Source organism: Podarcis pityusensis, assembly GCF_964106645.2.
Source record: "Podarcis pityusensis genome assembly, chromosome: 2".
In the NCBI taxonomy this organism is placed as follows: Eukaryota; Metazoa; Chordata; class Lepidosauria; order Squamata; family Lacertidae; genus Podarcis; species Podarcis pityusensis.
The window spans coordinates 77,162,013-77,188,608 of record NC_138029.1 but is presented as its reverse complement, the minus strand read 5'-3'; the positions used below and the strand labels follow the sequence as shown (position 1 = coordinate 77,188,608).

Genomic DNA, 26,596 nt, shown 5'->3' with positions numbered 1-26,596 from the left:
CACCTATGGAAGGCATTGATGCGTCGCTACTTGTGGGTGTAAGTTGCCCACAGCTTTCTTCCATAAAGCAGTCTGCTCAACAGACAAGCCTGGTAGGCCTTTATTTTGGTACTGGGTGCTAGCATCACATTATTTAGATCTGTTCTTTTAACCACAAGTACCAGCATTCAGGGTAGAGGTTCACATGCAGTGGAGCTATTCCACAAATGCGATCAAGCAAAGTCATTGCTGCAGGGTGATGGAGTTCTCTACCTTAGAAATGTGGTAGTAATAATTTCATTCCCATGGAAATCAATACTATAGCTGGAGAAAAATATTGATCATTAAAAAACACACAAAAACGGTTACATTGTAGAGATAGCGAGTTAACGTGAAGATATCAGTTAACATGGGACCAAGTCTAACTGAACAATTGACTAAACATACATTTATTCTTAAGGAAATCAGCCCTGAGTGCTCACTGGAAGGACAGATCGTGAAGCTGAGGCTCCAATACTTTGGCCACCTCATGAGAAGAGAAGACTCTCTGGAAAAGACCCTGATGTTGGGAAAGATTGAGGGCACAAGGAGAAGGGGATGACAGAGGATGAGATGGTTGGACAGTGTTCTTGAAGCTACCAGCATGAATTTGACCAAACTGTGGGAGGCAGTGGAAGACAGGAGTGCCTGGCGTCCTCTGGTCCGTGGAGTCACGAAGAGTTGGACACAACTAAACGACTAAACAACAACAACAACAACATTTAAGGGTTGCATATGGAAAAAACAAGAGACTTTTGGGACGTTAATGCTGTGAACTCCTCCCTCGTAGGTTCAGGTTGCATATAGTGTAAATAAACCATGTATCATAAAGGCACCACAGTCGCTGCTGTGCCTCATTTCCAAAAGGAAACATGAACCCTGGGTCTTTCAGCCACATTATCAGGGCACCTTGCAATACTTCCCTTTACAAACGCACACTAAGCTCCCGACCCTCTCCATAGGAATGATTGGCAGTCACTTGGGGGTGCAAGGCTGTTCAAATAAATCCCTGCTCCTTAACCCGGCTGCACCTGCACTTGTGTGTTTGATAAGGAAATATAGGACGAGCAGGCAACTGGCAAACAACTTCACCCCCGCCCCAAAACTGTGGTGAGGCAGAGAAAGGTTGCCCAGCCGACCTCCCGTGCCAGAAAGCACCGGCACATCGTGGAGAGAGAAGGAGAGGCGCTACTGCAGGCGACACACGGGCTTTTTGCGCGCCAAGAGCCTTCAGAAAGATGGGGCGTGGAGGGGGGGGCTCATTTCCAGCTTTGCCAGCGTGGCTCCTCGCATTCCCCAGCTATGGCAGACGAGCAGCATGCAGAGCATTCCTGCCTCACTCCATCCCGGCTCGTCGTAGCTGCAACCAAGCCGAGCGGCCGCCTCTTTCTCGTCCTCCCCTTTTGGGCTGACGCGCTCGGAGCGCGACGGGGAGGAGCCATGTTGGGCTGCGCCCTCCGACTAGGAAGCGGCGCTCACCGGGTAGCCGGACAGGGAGAGAGGAAGAGGAAGGGAGGAAAGGAGGCTGGCGGGGCGGCGGGGAGCGCCTTCCCCTTATGCACGCGCCAGCTGAGGCGGCGGCGGAGGGCTTGTCTGTGGCAGGGAGGAGATGGAGGCGGCAAAGTCAAAGATGGGCTCTGAGGACGTGCTTCGGCAGACCAGCCGGCTGGCCTCTTCCAGCGCCCTCTTGCAGGTATCCGTCGGCGGCAGAGGACGGAGGCGAGGCGGTGCTCGCTCAGCCCTAGCCTCGTCCCTTTCCCTGGCTTCTCTTCGGTGACTCGTTTTCAGAAACGCCCTCTCGACCCAGTCATGGATGCCTCTTCCCGCAGTTTGAATTGCTTGCCTCCTCTCTGCAAGAGGTTTGCGCAACGGACTCGCTGGCCACCCCTGTGGCTTGGTTGCGTTTGGTTTGCTTGCTTGCTTTTGCGCCCTGTCACCTGTTTCCAGCTCCAAACTATTAGATGTGCGTGTGAGAGAGAGACATCCACATATCTTTATTCCCTCGCAGAAAAGACCCTTCGCCGGCGATGACACATTACCTTGCTCAGTGGGTAGACTCAGCTGTTGTTGGACCTCAGCTCCCATCATCCCGGACCGTTGGCGCAGCTAGCTAGGGATGATGGGAGTTGTAGTGCAACAACAGCTGGGTCCTCGAGTCTGAGAAACACTCTGGTAGAGCCTGAGACTCTTAATCTCATGGTCGTGGGTTTGAGCCCCACATTGGGAAGAGGGCTGCTGTCTGGGGGTTGGACTAGAAGTCCCTTGTATGATCCTGCGTAGGATCCACACATTTGCTTTCCATTTTGCATTTGTGGTCGTGGAAGAAATGAGGCATGGATTTTTTGGAGCCGCACCCAATGGGCGTATCTCCTCAGACAGTATTGTCTCTGTACGACATTGCCATACTGATCACACAAGAGTGTTTTTCCACCATATGTGAACAGGACTATTGGCTTCCCAATAGTCTATTGGACTGTTGGTGTCCCTGTACAAGTACACACATGTATAGTATGGACATGCTCCATACATGGGGTTTGTGCAGCCTCCTTCACATGTATTTTGGAGCATCTTTCACAAAAGTGCCTTCTCTAGGGATAAGTAGTATTTGTAAAATGTTCCTGAGCATCAATTTCCCAGCAATGCCCACTATTTGTTGTTAGAATAAATTCAGAAAGCTGTGAGTTCATGCGATTCAGTTAACTGCTTCAAATAATTTGTGACTTGTGGCAGAATATGTGCATAGGAGAGAGCTGTTAATCAACAACACAAAATCGTGTAATTTTAGGGCTTTTCCTTATACAGTGGTACCTTGGGTTTAGTAATTAATTCGTTCCGGAGGTCTGTACTTAACCTGAAACTGTTCTTAACCTGAAGCGCCACTTTAGCTAATGGGGCCTCCTGCTGCTGCCGTGCCGCTGGAGCACAATTTCTGTTCTCATCCTGAAGCCAAGTTCTTAACCCAAGGTACTATTTCTGGGTTTGCGGAGTCTGCAACCTGAAGCGTATGTAACCTGAAGCGTATGTAACCCGAGGTACCACTGTATTCATGTTTGCATTCTTTGCTTTCTGTATGTCTCAGCATCAATAAACAGATTATTTATTTAGTGTTTGGTTCCTTGTGTCTGAGTAAGACCTAGGTTAAAATTCCCACTAGGCCAATAACGCTCACAGGGTGACCTTGACTTAGTCACCCCTCATCCAGACCTACCTTAGAGGGTTGTTATGATGTTAATAATGAGAGCCACGTACATCACTTTGAATTCCTTGAATGAAAGTTGGGTTATGAGTGCAATAATAAAGTGACTTCCATTTCAGGAATGCGGTTTTAAAAGCCTCAAGTCACAACCATATATATGCACACGGTGGAGACCATTTCCCCCAGGACTAATGGCATCAGGTGGATTTTCACTGGGATTGCTGCTGGACAGGGAAGGAACAAATTTCTCCCTATACTCTTCAGTCCTGAGGAAAATCTGTTCTTTCCTCACCTGCTCTAAATTAAAATCAAACAAACCCTGATGTGCTTTCAAGTGATGTTCTAAGTGTCCTGCCTAGCTTGGTACTGAGAGGAACATGCATAGAATTTTTGTAGTTGTGTAGTCTACATGGCTGTCCTCCCATGCTCAAAATTATTATACAAGAGAAAAGGTGCCTATGTTTTCCTAAGTTTGAGTTATGCTGCTGGTTATACTCTAGGTTGGAATGTGGGAAGACAGGGCCAAGTTCACACAAAATGCTAAATCATGATTTAAAGTTGCAGATCATGTCCCGCTCCCTCCCATGTGGCTGGGAGGACGAATTTTGATTTTAGTTTGGTTTTGAAGAATCTTTGCTTAGTGTTACGTATGAACCAGAGCTTCAGTGGGCCTAGTATAAATCTATCATATTGCAGCCTTAGTGCGAATGGCTGAGGTAAAATTTGTATTCAAGACTTCCAGTTTACATAATTAGTAAGTTGCTCCTTGAATCTGATTTTGTTTACATGAGTTGAAAGCTGGTGTAAATTTATTTCCTGTTTCACTCTATTTTTTTTTTTTTTTTTACAGATACTGTTCCGCCTCATTACATTTGGGTTAAATGCTTTTACCCTACGATATGTTTCAAAGGAAATCATTGGCATTGTGAATGTAAGGTAATAAATAGTAATCTGTTTCTTTTAAGGTATGAGTGATTCATGATTCCAAATTACGGCAGTTTGTCTCACTATATTCTGTTCTATTTGATTTCTTTTTAAACCTGGGCAGTGACAAAGTAAATTACTCCACTTAACTTTTTGCTTGGCAGGGATGCTGCAAAGAGACATTTTGAATGGTTTAGTTGAATTAATGTCTGCTGTGTTGTCTAAATGCAAATTTGAATTTGTGATTTGGTTTCTTGGACAAATGAATTTCCATCCTCTAGTATGCAAATCTATAGTACTATTGAGAGTGCTGTGTTTATGCAGTAGTTTATGACTTGGGTGGAGATTCAGTAATTTTTAGTCTTTCTTGAAATATGATGTGTGGTGTGTACCTCTCTGATTTTTATTATATTCTCATGGTGTTCTTCTGGGGCGGGCATTCCAATTCCACCAAATGTTAGTTTTGAAATGTACAGTATATCTATTTTTATTGAAAATCTCATCTGTCTTCCGGACTGCAAAGTTCTCTGGTTTTTCTTTTCTTTTTGCTAGCAGTGAATTGAAATATTGAAGTTGCTTGCATGCTGTACTATTCTTATGTTGTTGCTGCTGTTTTATCTTGATGGTACTGTTATAACAAAGCCAATAACAATTTGAACATATAAAAAATAATTGATACAAAATATACTGCTGAAACATTTGTCTGTCTGAGGCAGCAGTATAGTTTTGCATTTGGTGATATGTTACTGTAACTGTTGGCATTCTCTGCCCCCAACCACTTATAAGGGGTTAGTTAACCCAATCTTCTGTGCTGTTTATTATTGGAATTATTTGAAGTTTTTGTCTCGTTGACAGTTAACCTTGTACTGAAATTACTCATTTTCCTTTTTTAAAAACATTTAGGCTGATGCTGCTTTATTCTACAGTTGTTTTCTTAGCCAGAGAGGCATTCCGAAGAGCTTGTCTGAGTGGAAGTACAAGGAGAAACTGGACCAAAACATTTAATCTTTTGTGGACAATGTATGTTTAAGTAAGACATTGGAATCCTCAAATTAATTACTCTCATTAGCTCACTCAGTTAACCCTTCCCCCATTTCTCCTCTTATGTCTAAGTACATAGTAAAAATAAAAAACTACCATCCTAATTTATTATGGCAAGGGTTTCACCTGTCATCCTGGAGTTCATACTTGCATTTTCAAAGATTCAAAGCAGATGTTCCACTTGCTGTAGCAAGCTTTATTCTACAGCAGGCAGTGAATATAGGATACATTGGCTCATTTGGCTTCCTACATTTTAAGGGAACAGGTAGGATGCCTGGAATGACAGGTGGCCATCCAAGTTTCAGTTTGTAGCACTTCTGATAATCTCAGAAAGGTTAAATCCTTTCGAAGTGCCTGTTTAATTTATTTGAGTTTTACGTGTACTTTTGAAAAGGCAGGGCAGCCTCTTGCTTTCATACCATGAATGAATCAAAGAGTGAGCACTTTAGTTTTTTGGTTTAGTTAAGGTAGAAAATGGAATACTTACTGGTAAATAACTCAGTGCCTATCTAAACTGCAAATGAAATATTTGAGCTTATCTGCTGTGCTGCGTTTCTGGGGATTTAACTCTTGTTTCATGAGAATCCAATGCATATATTAACTACCATGTCTACATGAAGCACAGCTGGGGCTTGATGTAGCTTCTAAGTCTGTGTGCAAAAAGCTGCCCTAGATCAATGTAGTGGTTGGGGGTTTGTCAAATGGAAAAGTGTAGATTTCTTGAGGAATTGGGTATTTGTATCGGAAAGTTTTTAATGTTTTATGGTGTTTTTATGTTTGTTGGAAGCCGCCCAGAGTGGCTGGGGCAACCCAGCCAGATGGGCGGCGTATAAATAATAAGATGGCTGATGAATTTCCCATGCATTCTAAGGGGTAGTATAAGTAACTTAGAAGTAGCCTATAAATACAGATGTACAGAAAACAGATGCACATATTTTTGATGTTGATTTTATTTGGACTGCTGGCTTTCAAAACATAGAACAGCTCATTTATAAAAACTGCAGAGAAAAGGACAACATATGATCCTGTCTAAAGGACTCATCTTTTCAACTTTCATAGAGTCCCCTTGGGCGTGTGTTGGTCTGTATTCCTGGGCTGGGTCTGGCTAGATATACTTGAAGTTCCTGATGAAAATGCTGTTCCTTACTACAACTTTGGAGTGGTTGCCTTTGGTCTTTCCGCTGTAATTGAACTTCTAGGTGAACCTTTTTGGGTTTTAGCCCAAGTGCACTTGTTTGTAAGGCTAAAGGTTAGTAAAATGTATGCAGCATTGTTCTTGTTTGGGTTTTTATTAATGTGACACACACACACACACACACACACACACATATATGGACTGGTGAATGAAGCAGTGAATCTTTTTTTTAAAAAGCTGTTTAGTGTTTGCTTTTAAAAAAGAGCTAGTTTCACTCTAAATTTGGAGAGCATGATGCACAACAAAAAAATGTTTTTTTTCATTGTCTTATATTAAGTATTGATTTAGGAGCTGATATAAATAATTTGTCTGACTTGCACACAATGCTAAACCATGGTTTATTTAACCATGGTTTAGTGTTGTATTCAAACCTTGCTCAGCAGCTTAAGTATGGTTTCTACATGCCATACTAAACTTTACCTCTTATGAAAATAGGCTTAATTGCAGAGACTATTTGTCACTATTACAATTAAACATTCTTAAAGATGTTTGAAAGGCAAAATCTGATCACAGGATTTTTGAAACCAACACATGTAAGAATTGCCATTAGGAACATAGTGTCTATGTCTAACATGCTTTTGTATATTCTTTGTAGGTAATTGCTGAAAGTCTCTCAATCATTTGCAAATGCTTTTTGACAGTTATTTTAGTAGTTACGTATCCTCACTGGGGGCTTTACATCTTTTCTTTGGCCCAGGTATGATTTCTGCCATTATTACTATTGTCTCTTTGATCTGATATAATAATTTTAGTTGAAGAAATTAACATTATTTTTGCTATAGCTTCCATGCTTTGGTCCCTTCAGTTTTTCATGGATAAAAGCAATGTTGCAGTCCACACTATTAGTACCTCTATCCCAATATTAGGCTAGTTTAAGATAACGTCATATCAGGGGCATAGTCATACACAAATGCACTTTTATTCAACAAATGTTTACTTAAAATCGACCCATTATACATGGTTCATAAGGCTGTTGGGTAGATCAGTTTAAAGTCAGTTGTATTTCAGTTAAGCATATAAAGAAAATATTATTTTGGACTGTTAGGCTGCAACGCTTTACTTGCATACTTTGGTGTAAGCCCCAGTGAAATGAGTAGACATATATAAAATTGTGTTGTTAATTTAGGAGGGAAAAAACTGTAAGAAGTTGACCTTTTTCTGGTCCATTTAAGTCCCCCACAAAAACTGGTGTGGAAAGGATCAGGAATGAACTTGTAATAGAACTCATGAAAACCCTGGCTCTTATTTTTGAGAATTTTCTTAATTGTATTAATTTGGATTAATGGTAAGGATAAAAGTGCAAGAAGTAACCACAGAGCCTGGATAGCTCAGCTGGTTAGAGCACGGTGCTGATTATGCCAAGGTTGCAGGTTTGATCTCCGTATGGGACAGCTGCATATTCTTGCAACGCAGGGATTTGGACTAGCTGATACTCAGGGGCCCGTCCAGCTCTACAGTTCTGTGATTCTATGAACTGCAATACATAAACTGAGCATCATAATACCAGATTTTTCATTGAGCATCTTTGTGATAACAGTCAACAGCATATTAAGCTCCTCTACAACTACTTGTATCTCAGTGCTTTGATTTAGGACTGCACGTCCTTAAAGGCCTTGTGAGAACTGCACAGTCACCTGTGTTCTCTTGATGAGGTTTCTGCAGTTCCAGCAGTCTGAAAAAGGTCCACTGCAATTGCAGTTTAGGCAATGCCCACATGGAGGCGCTGGTTCATGCAAACAGTGCCAGTGCTGTGAGGCCTTAAGCCTGGGAGCTGCCATCATGTCTGAACTGGAGCTGAGTACTTGGCAATTGAATTTTACTGGTATTTATTTTGTTGCTGAAGTGGAAATGCTGCAATAAATGGTATGCTGTGTAGCTAATGAGATTTTGTTCTTGCAGCTTCTATATACCAGCGTTCTGGTTTTGTGCTATATAATGTATTTCATGATGTTTCTGGGTTCTCCTGAAGCAACCAAAAAATCATTTCCAGTTACTCGTATGATATCTGTTTTACCTAATTTTGGACAAGATGAGGTAAGTAAAACAGCTTTATGTTAAAAACCAACTATTCATAATTTTGACACAAGAAAAAATGATGATCATGTACAGCCATTGTCCCAAGTTAATTCTTATAGTGAATCTCATTATAGGTGGCTTGCTTAGTGGCCATCAAATCAGTGCCATACTGCCATTTTCAAAGTCTCTTTAATAGCATTTCCCCTGTTAAATTTTATTGCCTGGAAAAAATAATCCATGCTTTCATTCATACAACAAATATTTTTCTAAAATTTCATACCTCAAATGGTCTATATACAGACTTTGCTGACTGACTTTCATTTAGAAGCTATTATTCCGGTATATTTCTATTTCCAATAGAGTAGCCTCTCTTCACCAGCTACTCACAATTTCCCATATATAATTTAACAAAAGCATGTGTGGATTTTTATGAACAGCATATCCCAATATTCTTGCATTACATTTATAAGTCTCTACATAATTTATATTAGTGTGTGGTCCTCTTTTCAGCATAGCATAGCTTTTAAATATATGTATTTATATTTCCAAATTTCCAAATTTCTCTAGATATTAAAGTTCCATGTAATTGTCGTTTTTAAAATGTTTTCTTAGACTGTTAGATATAGTGGCTATTTTGATTTTCCTACATCTTTTGCTATATCTTGCTGCCATTTTACCACAGGTAGTGTAATTTCTTCTGACAAATTCCATAATAATACATTATTTCTGTGAGTCAAAGCAAAAATGTTTAAAAGAAGCCAACACTCTGGATGAAATAAGGTTTTTCTATATACACATTTTTACTCCATTACGTTAAGCCAAAATATTATATCAAAAGGAGCTTTACAAACCTTTATGCTTAAATTAATATTTCAGCTATAAAAATACAGTATCATCCACAGTATTTTGATTATATGTGCCAGATACATTTATAAAAGACGACTTGCATGAATTGAAGATGCTGACTCGTCTGGTGCACAATACATTCAATAAATTGTGGAGCAGAGATTAAATTCAATATAGTTAAGAAATCCATGCATGAAAAGAAATAAAGGTCCCGTTTTTCAGCCTCTGTATCATTGAATATATTAAGGTGAAAACAGACCTTCTAACTTTAATGGAACTTGACATTGCTCGGTTTGCATAAAGTTTGTAAAACTACTCTGAAATATTTCAGAGAGGAAAGGGCTGAGGTGGAATGAACTACTGTAAACTAGCCTTATTAAGTAAGAATACAGTTTCAGCTACTCTAATATTAGATTTAAAATTTTCCTCCATAGAATTCCTATTTACATAACCAAAGTATTACATTTAAATCTCCAGAGACTATTCTTGTCTCATAGCACAGTAGACATATTCGACCCTCTTTTGTCTATAGCTGATCCTAGCTAAATCTTCCTTAGTGGGGATGGTATTGCAGGGAAGTGAAAGAAAATATTAACAGTGTATTGTGATAAAAAGCAGCACACTTGACTTTTATGAAAAAGCATAAATTATCTTAAATGGCAGTAAAGTATAGCTGCTTTGGTTGTTCTGTTAGGAATTTTGAAAAACAGCTTACATACTTGTGAAGGAAACTAACAGAGCAGTAGCCATAACATTAGAAGGAATTTCCATATTCTGTACGGAATTATTTATAATGAGTATTTATAAGAATACATTTCTGAGACCAAGCTGCCTGGATTACTTTACTAGCAAAATATTAATTGCAGTTCAGAATAAGAGAAGGAGAGTACAGGTTTACATAGCATATTAGATTGTATTCTTGAATTATATATTTGATTAGTTATAAGATTAATTGTACCTAACCAGATGTATAATATCATGCAGCAGAAAGTTTACCAGTCAAAACTCTAAATAGCAACATTTTGCCTTTTTTCTTTCTGCAAAGAATATTTCTAATAATTGCATGCTTCTCTCTTTCATGTACTTACTCAATTACAGTTGATATAATAAAATGCAAGCTTCATCAAAACTGTTTTTCAGAGTAAAGCTTAATGGTCACAAAAATATTGAGAGTGATCAAATACCAACAAGCAATTATCATTTCGAAAAGCATACTTGGCTAGAAACCACTTCGAGCAGACTTTAATATCAATATTTTTTTGCATCCTGCCATGGCATCAAGGTATAATTAGGCAACTGAAATAATTTAAATACCTTTCACTTCAAAAGGCCTTGTCTTACAAATGTCTGTCTGCTTTGCTTATCAGAAAGCTGAAGCTTGCTGTTCTGAGATATGTGTGTGAGGAGTATGTAACTGTTCCTATCTACAAAGTCAAGTGATTTTTTTAGTTTGTATTCTTGGTGCAAAAAGTTATGCTGTGTCTGATTTGGATGATGGAGCACTGGTATTGGAGCTGAACCAACCATGGCTTTGAGGCGGTTAGCTATCGCCTGCCCTAATTGTGCAGGGAATTTTGTGGTAGCCTGGAGGGCCACAGTGTAACAACTTGTGGGCTACAGGAAACTTGTACAGCCCTGAGCAGAGAACCAAAAGGTTATTGGGTTTGTAATTCTGAGTAGCCACCTCCAGTTACAGAGTTCTCACGGATGATAGTATTGTATGAACTGATGCTCCATGGATGCAGTTCTGCTGCAGTTGCCGTGATGTAGCATCTCCCAAAGTGCTGTGATTGTAGAAATCATGATAGGAGTTTATACGTGAAGCCATTTCAACATAATCCTTGCACCTAGAATATGTCTCAGGGTGCCATGTCAAGGTTGTTCACCTGTGCAAACCAGCAATAGATAGTATTACGTGCATGTTGTACACAGTCAACGGTCATATTGATGTCTTAGGAGTATTAATTCCTTCAATACTTCACAGTAATTTTATATCTATTTAACTTTCAGGAATTTGTTAACTGGGAAGAGGCTAAATTGACTTGGAGTTTCTTTAAGCAATCATTCTTGAAGCAAGTTTTAACAGAGGGTAAGTATGATAGCCTCTTACGCATCCATTTAGCCCCTCTCTGCAAACACCTACCCCCAATATTTTGCGGTTTCCAGAATTGTTTGTTTTATAGCTTGGGCTTAGACAGCTAGGAGAAATGTGTTTGTTGTTGAAAGATACCAATTTGGTTTTGCATATTCATTGGAATGTGAAAGTTGTAGATAAAATATTTAGGAAGGCATATACTTACTTTGGGTTTTCTCCTTAGTCCTTCATGCTGTGGTTTCATTGTTAAATATTCCAATGTGCACTGAATGCTTAGTGGAATTGTGTCACTGTGGTGAAATGATGACATAGTATGTATATAATATCGCTTTATTCATATGGACCAACAATTGTACAATTGGCACTTGTAACCTTCAGTAAAAGTTTATTAGCAGCTCATAATCATTATTGGACTTGGCTCCGAGCTGATGTTGAAACAATAATTGATCAGATGTCTCTAACAAAAACTGTCTCCCCCTCCCTTTCCCCTCTCAAGTATCTATCACCTGAGATACTTCTCAGATCATTCCTAGGGTTCTAGTTCCACAGCTTCAGAAGTTTTGTCGTAGTAAAGTCGTTACATTATTCACTTTGCTTAGATCTTATTTTTCAACTTCTTTTATTTTCTTACCTTGTTACGTTTACAAATATCTACTGCTCCAAAATGCAGGGCTGTAACAAATGCAGGTGGGGATGGAACTGCTGAGAAGCAGATTTTGGCAAAGCATTAGGAAAAAGTCTTCTAATGGTAAGAGCTCTTTGACAGGGGAACCCACTGCCTTAGGAGGTGGTGAACTCTCCTCTACTGGAGATAATTAAGCAGAAACTAGATAGTTATCTTTCAAGGATGCTGCAGTTGCATCCTCCTGAAAAAGCCTTTTAAAACAATTCTCCACCAATTAATAAGAGAAGGAACCACATTTGAAAATTATATTTAAAAGGTTTAGTAAAGTAGATTTGAAAAAGAAAAAAACACCAAAGAAAAGGGAGAGAAATCCTTACGGATAGAACACGGGCTTTTTGCTGCAGGTATTTATCTTCTGAGATGGTCAAGGTGTGTTTTATCAGCCTCCGTCCTCTCATTCTATATTTTGCAGCCTTCTCAAGTGCCTGTACTTCCTAAAGTTCATTTGATTTCCACAGCTGGGCTTCCTTTTAAGAGCAAGCAGGTGGGGAGACTGCCTACTGTGTGCCTGAAAACTGTTTATTTGTTTTTAAAGTGATGCCTTTTTTACTTCTAAAGAAATAATCAGAGATATATATATATTTTAAGATTAGAGGAAGCTCTTCCATTTAAGACAAAATCAGGAAGTGTACTGATGTCTGCAGCCAACTTCCCCAGCTTCACAAGTGTCAGTTAAAAGCTATGGGGAAGATATCATGTGGTAACGTCTCCTATGAGATATTTTGGGGTCAGGAAATGGAGGCTGCAGAATCCTGGAGAAATCTGCAGAAATCCTAAAGAAATTCTGAAGTACCTTGAGAACAATGCAGAAAAAAATGGAAGCCTCTTTCGCAGGAGAAAGGAAACTTTTGAGAAATTGGAATACAAGATTCAGCATAGTGCTATCCTGCGCTGCGGATTCTGCATTGAGCAGGCTGGGAGTAAATGACCTCCAAGATGGCTGCCGGCTCTTTGATTTTGTGATATTGAAAGGCAGTCACTGGGTCCGACATCTCTTGTGCTCAGGATAAGTTTGAAATTTCTTGTTGTGCAACCGCTTGTAAGTATAATGGAAAGATAAATAAATACTAATATTAAGTATTACTTTCGTAGGTGAACGGTATGTCATGACGTTCCTGAACGTGCTAAATTTTGGAGACCAGGGTAAGCAAGACATTTTTTTACATTGCCTTGGTTCTTGAAATTGGGAGAAGCGTTCTTGGCTTACTTACTGTGGCTTGTTTGCAGCAACCAGCATGCTTTCATGCTCTCCTTTAAACCACAGTTTATTCATGTGAATAAGGCCAGCAAATGGTAATCTGATTCCACATTCATTTAGAAATGTGGTAAGTCTGCAGATGAATGGCTATAAAATAAGTGCAAAGGCGGCAGCTTTCTTTTTAATTTGAATATGGAAATGCATTTAATTATGTTTGGAACTTTAAAAGTGATTTACCTCTTCTGCTAGTGCAGGGCTGTCCAACTTCCAAGAAACTGGCAGTGATCTACCCATTGTTGAGCTTTTTTTTTGGAAAGCTTCATCAAAGTTGTTGAGCTATTTGAGGGGAGGATGAGCCAAAGTTGTTGGATCGACCAAGGGCATCCCGCGATCGACCCGTAGATTGACCTCTTGGACACCCCTGTGCTAGTGGAAGCCAGCACTAGGACTCTTGCTAGTGCAATAGGACTTTCCACCGTTCTACCCCCATGTACCCTTCACACCACCCTCAACTCCACTCTGGAGGGCCAGGAGAACCCTCAGAACAATGCACGGGGGGGTGGAAAGAGTGGGGAAATTGTTCTGTTGGGCAAGTAGAAATGTTTGCACTGGAACGGTTGCCTTAGTGCTGCATCCATTTAATTTCCCCCCCTCTTTCTTTTAAACCAAGAAATAATTTTACTATTAAACACTTAATTAGATGTTTCTGTTTATTTATAAAGGAGTGTATGACATAGTGAACAACCTTGGTTCTCTGACGGCTCGATTTATATTTTTGCCAATAGAGGAGAGTTTTTATGTTTACTTTGCTAAGGTTCTGGAACGCGGAAAAGATACCAGGTTTCAAAAACAGGTAAATTAGTCTTATTGTTCAGTAGTCTGAAAATGTACATTTAAAGCGAAGGATAAATAACGTTTACTGATTTAAAATAAGTATATGCCAACTTTCACTGGGCATTTTACACAAATAGAATAATTCCTGGGGTTGGAGCCAATGTTGTTGATGGGGAGGAGGCTATTTTCCCCTGCTTGCCCCTTTTCTTCACTTCCAAAACATCCCACACTGTTCTGATGGGTCCTCTCTACCAGATTTGGGGATGTGATGGGGGCTGCAGAGGGGAGGGTGAATATATGGGGGGGGGACCTTTTGTTTTCTGCTGACAGAAGCCTCCTCTAAACTAAGAAGTTTTATGTTATCAGGGTACCATTGGATAAAATCCTTTCAAAATACTAGGTTTGACATAATTATGGGGTATGAAGTGAGAATAAAAGTTAATTGTGCAGGCATTATCAGAGATAAGGAGATGGTAAGGTTATGGCTGTTGTCTTATTTGTTTCATTTTTTAAGAATGGTTTTTAATACTTTTTTTTCTTCATAAGTAGCCTTGAGTAAGATGTATCATAGAACGAGTATGCATGTTGAAATAAATAAATAAAAATAATGGGTTGCATTCAGCGAATATCTACTCACAGTAGAACTGCTGAAATTAAATGTTGGTTGAGTACAAACCAGTAAATTTAAATAATGCCGTGGTCCTGGTGTGTGTATTTGTCAATCTACTGAAATTATATGGTTGGAGGGGTCTATGGTTTAAAAGAAGGACTTGGGGCAACTGAAGAATGTGTATTTGAATGGGACTTACTGTGGTTAGGAGTGAGCTATTAGTGTCTAAAGAGACGCTGTGCCTATTTTTAGTAGAGAAGCTAAGGTATGCTCATATATCTCACAGGAGGGTATTGTAAATAAAGTATTAGATGAGTTCAGGATCAAATGCTCTCATTAAGCATAGTTTTAGTTCAGGAACTATATTCAATATCATACAGTATGATCCCTTTTTTATATTATTATTATTTTCTGCAGAGGTAGAAGTTGCATACTGTTGTGTAATTTACCAGAAGTGTTAGTGTTCTTGGTTTTCTCTGATGCATTAGAAGCTAGTTTTTGTCAACCTGTTTCCTTTGTCACAGCAGATTCTCAGGCATTTCCTGATCTTCTATTTAATGAAGGGTTTTGTGCAGATTAATTAAGTTCTGTCTGGAACTTGCAGCACATTTGATATATAAATATGGCTACTATTGAATATGTTCATATTTCTAGACACAAATAGTCTACAATTATTATTGAAAATTATTATAATTTGCCTTTAACTAGCGAAGTAAAAATAGTGAATTGTAAAATCTAATTATTCCACATATAAGTTTAACACAGTAATCTGGCATATGTTGTTTTGTTTTGCCTATTAAATGAATGCAATTCTTTTTTAGGATGATATCTCCATGGCAGCAGCTGTATTAGAATCACTGTTGAAACTAGTGCTTCTGATTGGCCTAACTATTACAGTTTTTGGTTATGCATATTCCCAGTTGGCACTGGATCTTTATGGAGGTTCAATGCTCAGTTTGGGATCAGGTAATGTCACATCGCAGCTGCCTTTCTGAAAAGTAGCTTCATAAGCATCAAACATTTTGTGGAAGCCTCCTCAGTTTGCTTTTCATACATGAAAGTACTATATCCACATGGAATAACTAACACAGAGAATCCGATCCATTCGCATTGCATGCCCTACGATGTCTGTTTCAGAAACGGGGCTTCTCCTTGTGTTCGGAAATTTCATTATGTATAGAGCAATATAGGATGGTTGCAGTATGATATTTTGCATGTCACTTTTAGTGCTGAGAGAAACAGGACATCTCTTTTCAGCAGTGTTAATCATTGTATTCTTGAGTACTTAGCCCTCTTGAAGATAGTAATCACTACAATATTGGGATATAAATGTTTAAAAGCTCTAAAAAGAAGATAAGATGGATTCCTCAAAAAATTGATCCAATACTGATTAATAGAGGAACATTCATTTTATATATTATATGCTGCTTCTCAGCAGAACCGGTCTTAGGTCAGGCTTCCTGGCATGCAGTTTGAGCTTTGTGGTTTTAAAAATTATCAGTAGAACAGTTAACTGGAAATAATCAGCAGCTACATTCATTTATTTATCCAGATAAACATGCATAAGATCAATCTGTATTAGCAAAGCTGCTATATTGTCTTCAAAAAGGCCTTTGAAACTGTGTGGCAGGGTTCCTAATAAGAATTGTTGTCCTGTTCCAGTTAGGGGCGCGAACTCGCTTCAGAGAAATCGTGAACCCAGACTGAATCAGGCTTCTTTGGAGAGATTTGGTAGCTGTTTGAAGCAAAGCAGAAGCCCTTCAGATTGCTTTTAAGCTAATCAGACTGTTCCTGACCATCCAGGCCTAATTCAGAGGCACATAGACACTGGGTCTTTTAAAATTCATACTTTCCCCCCATATAAGCTTCCCATATAAGCAAAATGCCAGGGAGGGAAGGAGGAGGAGCTTTGAGATTGATAGCACTATCAAAAAATAGAGAAGTAAATAAAATTTCTATCTCACCCTTCTTCCCAAAGGAGCAGATCCCATCTTCACTCTTCCAATATCAAATTTAAATGTGACTACTCATCCCCTGTGCATTTCACCAATTTCCCCGTGACATATATCTTCTCTCTCTCTCTCTCTCTCTCTCTCTCTCTCTCTCTCACACACACACACACACACACACGCACACACTCACTCTCTGTTAAGCAAACTCAAAACTTAAAGTTTACTTGCACAAACATCCCTGCACCTATTTTTTCTGATATTTTGTAGGCTTCATCCACTCACAAACTGCTACTGTTTCTGTCAGTTTCATCCTATTCTGTAAAAAAAGCAAATAAGCTGTCACTGCTTATTGATTCTCCCATTATAGTCAATGGGATGGCATGAAGCTTCACGTTTTCTAAAGTGAAGTTCTGATTCAGCTACAAAGTGAAGAGTGTCCTCCAAAGCAGTCTGAACTGAATTGACTCACTTCTTGAAGTGGCATTGAGATTGAATTTTGTATTTGGTGCATGCCCCTAGTTTCAGTCAGAATTGGGTACAGTGGTATCAGATGGAATATACTTTTTGTGCTTCCATTATTTATTTCAATAAAGTACCCATCTAGAAGTGATAATTCATCATGGTTGAAGTGAAAAGGGAGGAGGCCATGTGTCCATTTGAATTGTGAGACCAGGTGACTGAGTGGAAGGTAACAAAGCAGAAGAAAGGAAGGTCTTCTTCCTCTCTTGAACATATATTGAATTTTGCAGATGCCAAGAGTGATATGGGGATGGGGAAAGAAATGAAGGAGCTCTCCAAAGTATTGGGGTAATAAATTACTCCAGTCTCCCTCATATTGGTTGGATAAATGCAACAAAAAAGGTCAAATTTTCTAGACTGGGTCTTAGAACTGCTTGTCATAACCCACCAGAAGAGTGGCAACAACCCTGGACAAAATTCTAAATGTTGTCCGTGACTTAGTACAAAATGTTTTACTGTAGGTGATTTCCGACTAAGTCATGCTCAGAGTATGAAAACAAATGGACCTTCTCAGAGTATTACTAACATTGGATATTGGCCATTGTGCCTTGCTGCTCAAGTAACAGTAGGGATATATTTTGTTCTGAACATGATTTTTTTAAAAAAAATTACATCAATTGCAAGTTGACAGTCTGATGCTGTTATAATTCATTAATGACATGTTAAATTGCATTAATGCACAGATCTCAGCAATGAGGGGTTTCATTTTACTAATCTTCTTGTCATAATATTTTCTCAGGGCCAAGTCTCCTGCGTTGCTATAGTTTATATGTCTTGCTGCTTGCTGTTAATGGGGTAACAGAATGTTTTACATTTGCTTCAATGTGTAAAGAAGAAGTGGACAGGTGAGTTTAAAAAGGCCATAGTTCCATACTATTATTTAGCTTTTCTTTGATTTCATGTAACTTTGTATGAGGATATTTTATATAATATACACCTCAGAATAATGTGCCTGATAACTGCTTGATGTGTCCCATTGCTAGAAAATGTAATGATATGAGGAATAAGCGCTTACATTTGAATATCTTACGTGGTTGGGAATCCTGGGTACCTTCTGAAGGGTGTGGGTTATGATTCTTGAATAGGTATTTCTCTGAAATCGAATGCATATATTCTGTTCTTTCTGTTTCAGAGCTACTTATCTTTTTTATGACTAGACTCTCCCATTCTTGCTTAACTGATAGTTCAGACTTGTCCACTGTCATAGGAAATGGGATTTAAAGTGGTGCATTCTATAAAAAGCATTGAAAGAATTCAGTAGGTACTAAAAAAAAATCCTATGTTCAAATAATAATATACTTTCAAGTATATGTACTTACAGATCTAGATGTGTGCTTATTATTACAAGAGAGAATGTTGTTGCATTCAGGTCCTGTTTGTAGGTTTGCCATAGTTGGCCACTGTGAGAACAGAGTGTTGGATTAAATGGGCCTCTGCTCTGATCCAGCGGATTCTTCTTACGTACTTAGATTATTATTATTATTTATTGAATTTATATACCGCCCTATACCCAGAGGTCTCGGGGCAGTTCACATAATAAAATCAAAATATAAAACCACAAAACACATAATAAAAATAAAAACAACCAACCCAATTGTAATGATCTCTGGCAGGCAAGCAAGCCCAATAAGAAGTAATGACTCTCTGGCAGTTTTATGTACGTTAACAAAAAGACACATCCAGAACATGGTTTCTTGCCTGCTCGCACTGATGATAGTTGGTCAGTCTGAATCATTGTCCCTCCCACAGCAGGAAGGACGCCAAACTCCCACCTTTCCCCTCTTGCCCTTCCGTTGCCCTCTTATCCAGTCTCCTCTTATCCAGAAAAGGGACTGAGAGGCTGTCCTCTGCACTTTCACTTGACACAGTCTCAGACCTCTGCTTATCTGCTGATTGCCTAGTAGTTCTCTGGCTGCCTTCCAGCTCTTCCTCTTCTTGAGAGCTAACAGTGTCTTCCTCTGGAAGGGTAGTCGAACTGCCCTTTCTCGACTGTCAGCCAGTTCTCATCGGCAGTCTGTCCCTCTTAGCTCAATTTCTGAGTCTGACTCTTCTTCTGTGCACTGGTGAGCCACGTTCCTGACACCAATAAAGCCCCACCCCCAAACCCACCACATTTTAAAAGGACATAGGATGTCAATCAAATCAACCAAAGGCCTGGTTAAAAAGGAACATTTTTGCCAGGCACTTAAAGGTGTATAATGAAGGCACCAGGCGAACCTCTCTGGGGAGAGCATTCCACAGATGGAGCCACTGCAGAGTAGGCCCATTCTTGTGTTGCCATCTTCTGGACCTCTCAAGGAGGAGGCACACAAATAAGAGCTTCAGAAGATGATCTCAGGGTCTGGGTAGGTTCATATGGAAAAAGGTGGTCCTTGAGTTAGCTTCTATCTGACACAGCTGCATATTACTGGAGGGCACAGGTAGATAAGAGCACCTATAAAGCTTGTGACATAGTTTCCTGGAGAGCCAGTGTGGTGTAGTGGTTAAGAGCGGTGGACTCGTAATCTGGTGAACTGGGTTCGCTTCCCCGCTCCTCCACGTGCAGCTGCTGGGTGACCTTGGGCTAGTCACACTTCTTAAAGTCTCTCAGCCTCACTCACCTCACAGGGTGTTGGTTGTGGGGGAGGAAGGGAAAGGAGATTGTTAGCCGCTTTGAGACTCACTACCCTGATAAAGCGGGATATCAAATCCAACCTCCTCTTCTTCTTGTGGTTGGCCTCATTGTGAGCCATCTCTTCAGTGCAGCTCTTCAGTGTGTAATTTCTAATGCCATGCTCTACAGATGTCTGTTTGCTTGGGGTACCTTCTGTGCTGCAGTAGCTGAAGGATCTTTTAAGTCCCATCTATCTTTATAGAAATCTCACATTGCTGAAAACAAATGTTGAGCACCATGCTGTTTTGAGATTTTGAGTTACATATTTAGGGTAATGCAATGTACTTTGCTGGCCACTGTCACTGCAACTGAGAGAGTGAGAGAGAGGTTTTTTTGTTATTTCATTTTAAATTTGCTTTTTCCCCAAGTACAATGCACTTTTAAGGCTGTGGATTTGTAAGATGTGATTAATTGGAAACTACAGCACCAGCAAATGTATCCTCTAGTGAAAGAGAGCATCCTTGAAGATGCTCATTACAGCATTCTAGACGAAGATCAGTACAATGTTGACTTATCCTCATTTATCATTTTCATGAATTAGTTATTAGCTCACATTTCCTTTACATGTGTGTCTTTGTGAACTAATGAAGCCGTCTGACGTAGTACAACTGTGTGTCAAGTAGAGATATGAACTCATTTGGAATAAAGTTTGGGATAATATGCAGGGATCTTGTGTCTTGGGGAAATATTTCTGCAAGTTAAATGTAAATGGAGAGGGGGGAGACGATGTTCTGAACTATCATAGAATTGTAGAATTGACAGGGACCCTGAGGGGCATCTAGTTCCATCCCCTTGCAATGCAGGAATCTGAACTAAAGCATCCCCGACAGATGGTCACCCAACCTCTGCTTACTTTCGTTTTGGGACATCCCAAGATACCATTATAAGCCTGCAACCACAGAGCAGAAAAATAAATATTGAGAGACAGTAATTTTAAGACCCTTGTCCTGCTCTTCAACATAATCAGTGTTACTTTGATACTAGCTGCTCTAGTTATCACATGTGTAATCTCACTGATAAACAATGTTCTCAAGAATTTAGGAGCACCTTCTTTTAGAAATAAAACTTTGTAGCTATTTAACTGAAGAAATCTTTAATGCTGAAATGAGAAGAGATACCAAATAACCATTTAAATATACACTTGAGGTGTACATTTTTAGGCTCCAACATATGTATTTATGTGATTAGGAGTTGTTTTAAACTGTCTTTAATATTGGGTTTTTAATGTTGTTCGTGGTGAGTGCTGTGGCCTGGACAGATTCCCAGGAACCTGACAGAGTTCCATGGAGGGCCACAGTCAGACTCCAGGCCTAGGGTTCCACAACCTTGTTTTAGAATTAGAAACCCCAGGTTTATGTGCCTATCTTTTCCCTCCCCCTTTCTCTGAGGTAGGCAGGAGGAGATCAGAACTTACTGCTTTTTTTCAGTTAAAAGTAGTTTGTTTTATCTAAACTCAAAATCATGTTTAATCTTAACAATGGTATGTTTACCTGCCATTCACCTGATGTCACATAACGTCAAGTGATTCAGCTTGAAAGGAGTGCACAAGCATGTATTCCCAGTTCTTCCTTTCCAGCTATAATGCAGCACTTTTAAAGTTGGCAAGTCTTTCTGTGGCAGCAGGTGCCCAAATTTACCCCTTCTCTGAAAGAACAACTACCAAGTTGGGGAGTGCAGTATTAAATATATATATATATATCAGTGTACTTCTCATGTTTATAAAGCAAATTTTGTAAAAACATAATTATATTTAAAAACAGCTTATTGTGTCACTAAAATAAACAAACACGAAGCCCTTTGTAACAATATTAGATGTGTTTTGACTTAGATGTGTTTTGACCATTACTTGTTAATCTACATCTTCAGTCTCACACTAATCACAATTTCATATATAAAAATATTGAAAGTAATATCCTGCCTCTTTGCCCAATATAGTATAATAACATCAACGGTATAACAGTGGTTATATTTGTAAAGTAGACAGAAATGGAATGTTCAAGGTATTATGATTATGAAGAGCAGGCGGAAGAGATTGAATCTCTCTCTTTCTCTCTTACTATGTCTGGGCCACTGCTGCTTTTGCTCAGATGGATAAGTTGTCTGGTTAAAGAGGCTAGGGGGAAAGTGAACAACTTTTGAATGTCATATTAGTTCAGAAAATAAGCCAATCTATTTCTAATTTGGGGGTGGGGCTGGTGGCAGGTAGCTCAGCTTACTTTCTGAGCCAATGGCTGGGAGTTGATCCATCTCTATTGTTATTTTCATATTGCAGATGGGAAGCTGGTATATAGTAGCTCATCTATGGCTATCCATTGAGTTAATAGATACGGGAAGATTTTTATTGGTGACTTGCTGATGAGTCATAAACAAATCTCTTTAACTACTAACAATTGAGATTTAACATATATGCTACCAGATATAGGTCTGCTGCTCTTTACCATTGATAATGAATTTTCCTCCTCCATCCCATTCATCTTAGAAAGCAAATTGTTAGGCTTGTAAAAGATGAATACTGAAACCATACAAACTGTTCCTTTTTTGTTTTGTTTTTAGGTACAATTTTGTCATGCTCGCTTTGTCTTTGGTTTTTCTGTGCATGTCCTATTTCTTGACCTATTGGCAAGGCAGCATAGGATTCATCTTTGCAAACTGCTTCAACATGGGGATCCGAATCGCACACAGCATTCGCTACATCCACAACTATTTTGCACAGAGCCCTTATAAGCCTTTAAAGGGCCTCCTTATATCACCGTTGCTGTTGGTTGTTTATGTCATCTGCGGAGTGGCCATGGGCTTTTCAGAGGTGAGTAGTACTTTTTCTTTGTGCTTTTGTTCTGCCAGAACAAGTGAATAAAGTAGTCCTTTTTTTGCTATTAAGTAACCCGCAAGTTAGTTCTGGTTTATGATGTACACAGAGCATATCTACAGATATGCATAAGATATTGAAACATACCCACATGTAGAGAATTAATTTTTTAACGCTTTGAAATGTTATTTCTTTCTTTGTGTTATTTATTTATTTAAAAAGTTTCTCCAGCGCTTCTCACTCAGTTTATCATAGCAGTGCACAACTTATTTTTATGCACACACAAAAATGTAAAACTCATAAAGGTGCAGCAATCAATAGACATGAATGAGTGAGCTGATGATTCAAATGCTTGGGTGAATAAAATTGCTGGTGGAAACACGAATGAAGGTGCTAATGAACAGTCTCTGAGGGAACACCATTCCGTAAAACAGAGTGACAGAAGTTTGCAGAACCTAAACTAGCTTTTATGTGATTGTTTGGCCTACCTAAACTATCTTATAAACACAGGGAGGCTTTACTGGGTTTTAGTTTTCACATTACTGTGAAGAGAATTACCGGGTCTGTCTTATCTCTGAATCGGAGCATGAACCGTAACTTAAAATAATATATTTCTTAAAACAGTAGGTTAACATTCTGTCTTTCTTTCTTCGAAGGTGTTCCTGTGCTGTGATAAAGGGTGGCTGGCCAGGTTAATTCACGTTGCTGTGGGAGCACTGTGTTTTACAGCAACTCTTGCCACTATATTCTTCACAGAGACCAAGCTGATCCATTTTGTTAGGAAACACATTTTGTCAAGATATACCAAAGAAGTGCTAAAATAATCGTGTACAAGCTAATTTCTGTACAGTGGTACCTCTAGATGTGAATGGGATCCGTTCCGGAGCCCCGTTCGCATCTAGAAGCAAATGTAACCCGTGGCCACGGGTCATGTTTTAGTGCTTCTGTGCATGCGCATGACATCATTTTGAGCGTCTGCGCATACGCAGGCGGCGAAACCCGGAAGTAACGCGCTCTGTTACTTCCGGGTTGCCGCGGAGCACAACTTGAACGCGCTCATCCCGAAGCACATTCAACCCGAGGTATGACTGTATATGAAATGTATATATTTGCTATGGAGGAGATATACGGAGAATTAAATACGTAACTACTATAATATACAGGTGATACTGTCCATGAAATGTACACAACTGGTAACAAGGTAATTCACAGCAATTTAAGCTGATACATTTGTTCAGAACTCCAAAAGTATACCCGTGGCAAGCAACTTGGTAAGTTTACAGTGGAAGGTTACTGCTGCCTGGTATATGAATGCAAATATTACGCATAATCCTCACTTGCGGAAGCTAGTAGCTGGAAAGTACTGGGCATTACTCTTGTGATGCTACACTAATGTCACATTGAACTGTAATATACTTTAGAGACTTGAGGTGCACATCACCTGACTGCTTCTTAACTCTTGACAGTTAGTTTACTCCCAAATTTTATTCTAATCCCAAGACACAAAAATAGTTAAGTACACTGGAGTCCAGCTATTTGCACTGGCCAGGGCAGAAGGTTTTTTTTTTGGGGGGGGGGAGGTGGATTTTGCTGTGGCAGCATGAGTCTGATGCAGCAGAGAGATTGGATTAGGCCTATTTCTGGTAACAAACCAGAATGCCCCATTTGAGAGGTATATGCTGCTGGTATCTTTTGCTTACCTGCAGTTTAGGTGGGCCCAGCCAGGAGTTTGAGAGAGGTGGCGGCCCCCATGCCAGGACAACCATGCAGAACATGGTGAATGGGACAGCTCTGCCTCATCAAAACACCCTTCAGTTTGCTGGATTGCTGTGTTTAATAGGTAGTTTGTCTGAAATGTCATGTAGCCATGCAAAATTGTTGTTGGACTATGGCGCATTTTAGGATTGAATTGCTTTACTTTATTGTGCCTGAGCCTGGAAGGCACTATAAAAGAATTTAAATTAATTTTTTTGCTGCCCTTATAAGATTATTGTAATCTAGACAAGCATCTCTGGCCCCTGTAAAAAGTGCTATTTGTAGCACATAGCAGCAAACCCCTTAACTACATTGGGACCTCTGAAGGAAATGAGATATTTTTTTCCATGTATTCTATATATCATGATTTACCAGTAATTCTTAAAACAGTTGTTAGTAAAAATGGATAGAAGAGGCATAAAATAAGCATAGGAGAGTTTTCTTCGTTTAAAATCAGGATTTTCATATATTGATGCCTTAACTATTTTGAAAATAGTTTTGAGGGCTGCTGTAAGCTAATGTTTTGAAAGCCTTATAGGGGAACAGGAAGATTATCTGGAGAATTGATAAAAACAAAAGCCAGGATACAGTATTACAAGAATATATATGGACAAATAAGGTTTGTTGTCAGTAAAACTGAAACTTGAAAAGTATTAAGAACATAACTGTTTACTATAATCATCTCTTATTTTGTTTAACGCAAACAAATCAAGCCTAAAAGCGACTGTTCCTATTTCCTTCAGCTTGAGGTATTGCAATGTATAGGATTGCACTATAAAGGCCTCATCACACCTAAATTTTGAACAAGACTATAACAAGTGTGTGTGTGTGTGATATGGTAAGAGTGTCAGCTGAATCATATTCTGCAGTATAATGAGACTATGGTTGAGGAAGTATGTTCTATGATTTACAATTAGAAAATGGTTCAGCTGTGTTTTGAAAACTGGACATGTAGGAGACATAATTTGAGGGTGGTCCATACAAAATTTGGGGAAAATTATTATTATTATGAATGAGTTAAACATTTGCTAAGAGAGTAGCATGTTGACAGATGCTGTGCATTTTTCTTTTATGGACTATGCTAGGGTATTTTTTTAAAATAGCCATTTTTACTGCATCTTGTACTGGGGAAATGGTTTGTTGTGTTAGTTTAAGGGGCACATCTAGTATGTGCTGTTTTGACAAATAGTACTTTTGGTATGTAGTTTTTTTTCTTATTGAAGAGACATTTTTCTGGCCAATGTTAGTCAATAGACTTGATTTTTCTGCTGTTGCCAGGTAACAGTTTTTGGCCAATCTTAGCCTCAGAAAGTACAGAAGCTTGCTGTTGCTAGGCGAGATTCACACAGACCAGGCCTCAGCCTTGAAGAGTTGTCCAAAATGTTAACAGTTAAACCAAAAGGTTGTTTAATTGAATGTATTTTTTATAATATACATTTTCTAGCATGTTCATGAAATGTTCCGTGGAATCAGGATTGACTTCTGTTCTCTGCTCATAAGTATGCATACATTGCCAATTCACTGTTTCAAAAAATGTCAGAAACAAATTAATAGGTTTCTATAGAGTCAATGCCTTTTTCTAGTTAAATGTATAATTTGTCTCCAGAGTTTCAACTGTTTGTTATCTGTATGGCAGGGATATACATTTAATAATGCAGTAAAGTTGTAGGGGGCCAAAACATACCTGTGATTGTAAGCTGTGATTAATGAAAGCGAATGGGTCTGTTCCTTTTTTGTTGTTGGTTAAAATTGTCTGTCTATTGGGTTGCTGGATTTTAGAAAATCTGCATTCCTTTCACTGTAATGCTAAACACACTACTGAGCAGGCTTTGTTGAATGCCATGGGATATACCTCTGGAGAAACGTGCTTAAGACTGTGATGCAGGACCCAAAATGAGTAAAAAAAAAATTTTTTTTTTAAATTGAATGTTAAAATTAAATAAGTCCTTAAATTTGTACTTCTGAAAGAAAAACATCTTTGGTTGCTAACTTGGGTGTGTGTGAATGTAAAAGTGCTAGTGGAAAGCACACTCGGTAGCAAATGTCAATCAACTTGTGAGGCAGTTGCTAAATGTATGGTGTTGAAAGATGCTTTCTTCATTGCTATCTTTGACCCATTGACTCATTTGCAGGCACACTCTTGATTCTGCCTTGTAAGGTCATGCGTAGGCACTGCACGAGTTGTAATTTTGATTAATTTTCACATGTAATCTTACCTACAAAAATTCATACCACAGCAAATACGTATCCTAC

At 39.1% G+C, this 26,596-nt stretch overlaps 1 protein-coding gene across 5 annotated transcripts; it reads left to right on the top strand.

Moving 5' to 3' along the window:
• The first annotated feature begins 1,443 nt into the window (after positions 1 to 1,443).
• On the top strand, positions 1,444 to 26,070 carry RFT1 (RFT1 glycolipid translocator homolog). Of its 5 annotated transcripts, XR_013983292.1 has the most exons (14): positions 1,480 to 1,711; positions 4,065 to 4,150; positions 5,042 to 5,158; positions 6,239 to 6,428; positions 6,970 to 7,071; positions 8,274 to 8,408; positions 11,247 to 11,325; positions 13,109 to 13,159; positions 13,937 to 14,067; positions 15,480 to 15,624; positions 17,869 to 17,974; positions 22,336 to 22,585; positions 23,245 to 24,966; positions 25,002 to 26,070. XR_013983292.1 is itself a non-coding variant. In XM_080996552.1 (13 exons), exons 1-13 carry the CDS (start codon positions 1,628 to 1,630, stop codon positions 23,410 to 23,412), a joined length of 1,644 nt encoding a protein of 547 aa, XP_080852678.1. In that variant the 5' UTR covers positions 1,480 to 1,627; the 3' UTR covers positions 23,413 to 26,070. The 5 variants fall into 5 exon arrangements, 4 of the variants coding, with proteins under 4 accessions (XP_080852679.1, XP_080852680.1, XP_080852678.1 ...); XM_080996552.1 differs by having other exon boundaries at positions 23,245 to 26,070; XM_080996555.1 differs by having other exon boundaries at positions 1,653 to 1,711; positions 4,065 to 4,145; positions 23,245 to 26,070.
• Positions 26,071 to 26,596: the final 526 nt, after the last annotated feature.

Bases quoted from the DNA above. Each gene is read 5' to 3' on its own strand.
- RFT1 (XM_080996552.1), top strand. From the start codon at position 1,628: ATGGAGGCGGCAAAGTCAAAGATGGGCTCTGAGGACGTGCTTCGGCAG. The intron at 1,712-4,064 runs GTATCCGTCGGC...TTTTTTTTACAG, and splicing joins CTTCCAGCGCCCTCTTGCAG to ATACTGTTCCGCCTCATTAC. The intron at 6,429-6,969 runs GTTAGTAAAATG...TATTCTTTGTAG, and splicing joins ACTTGTTTGTAAGGCTAAAG to GTAATTGCTGAAAGTCTCTC.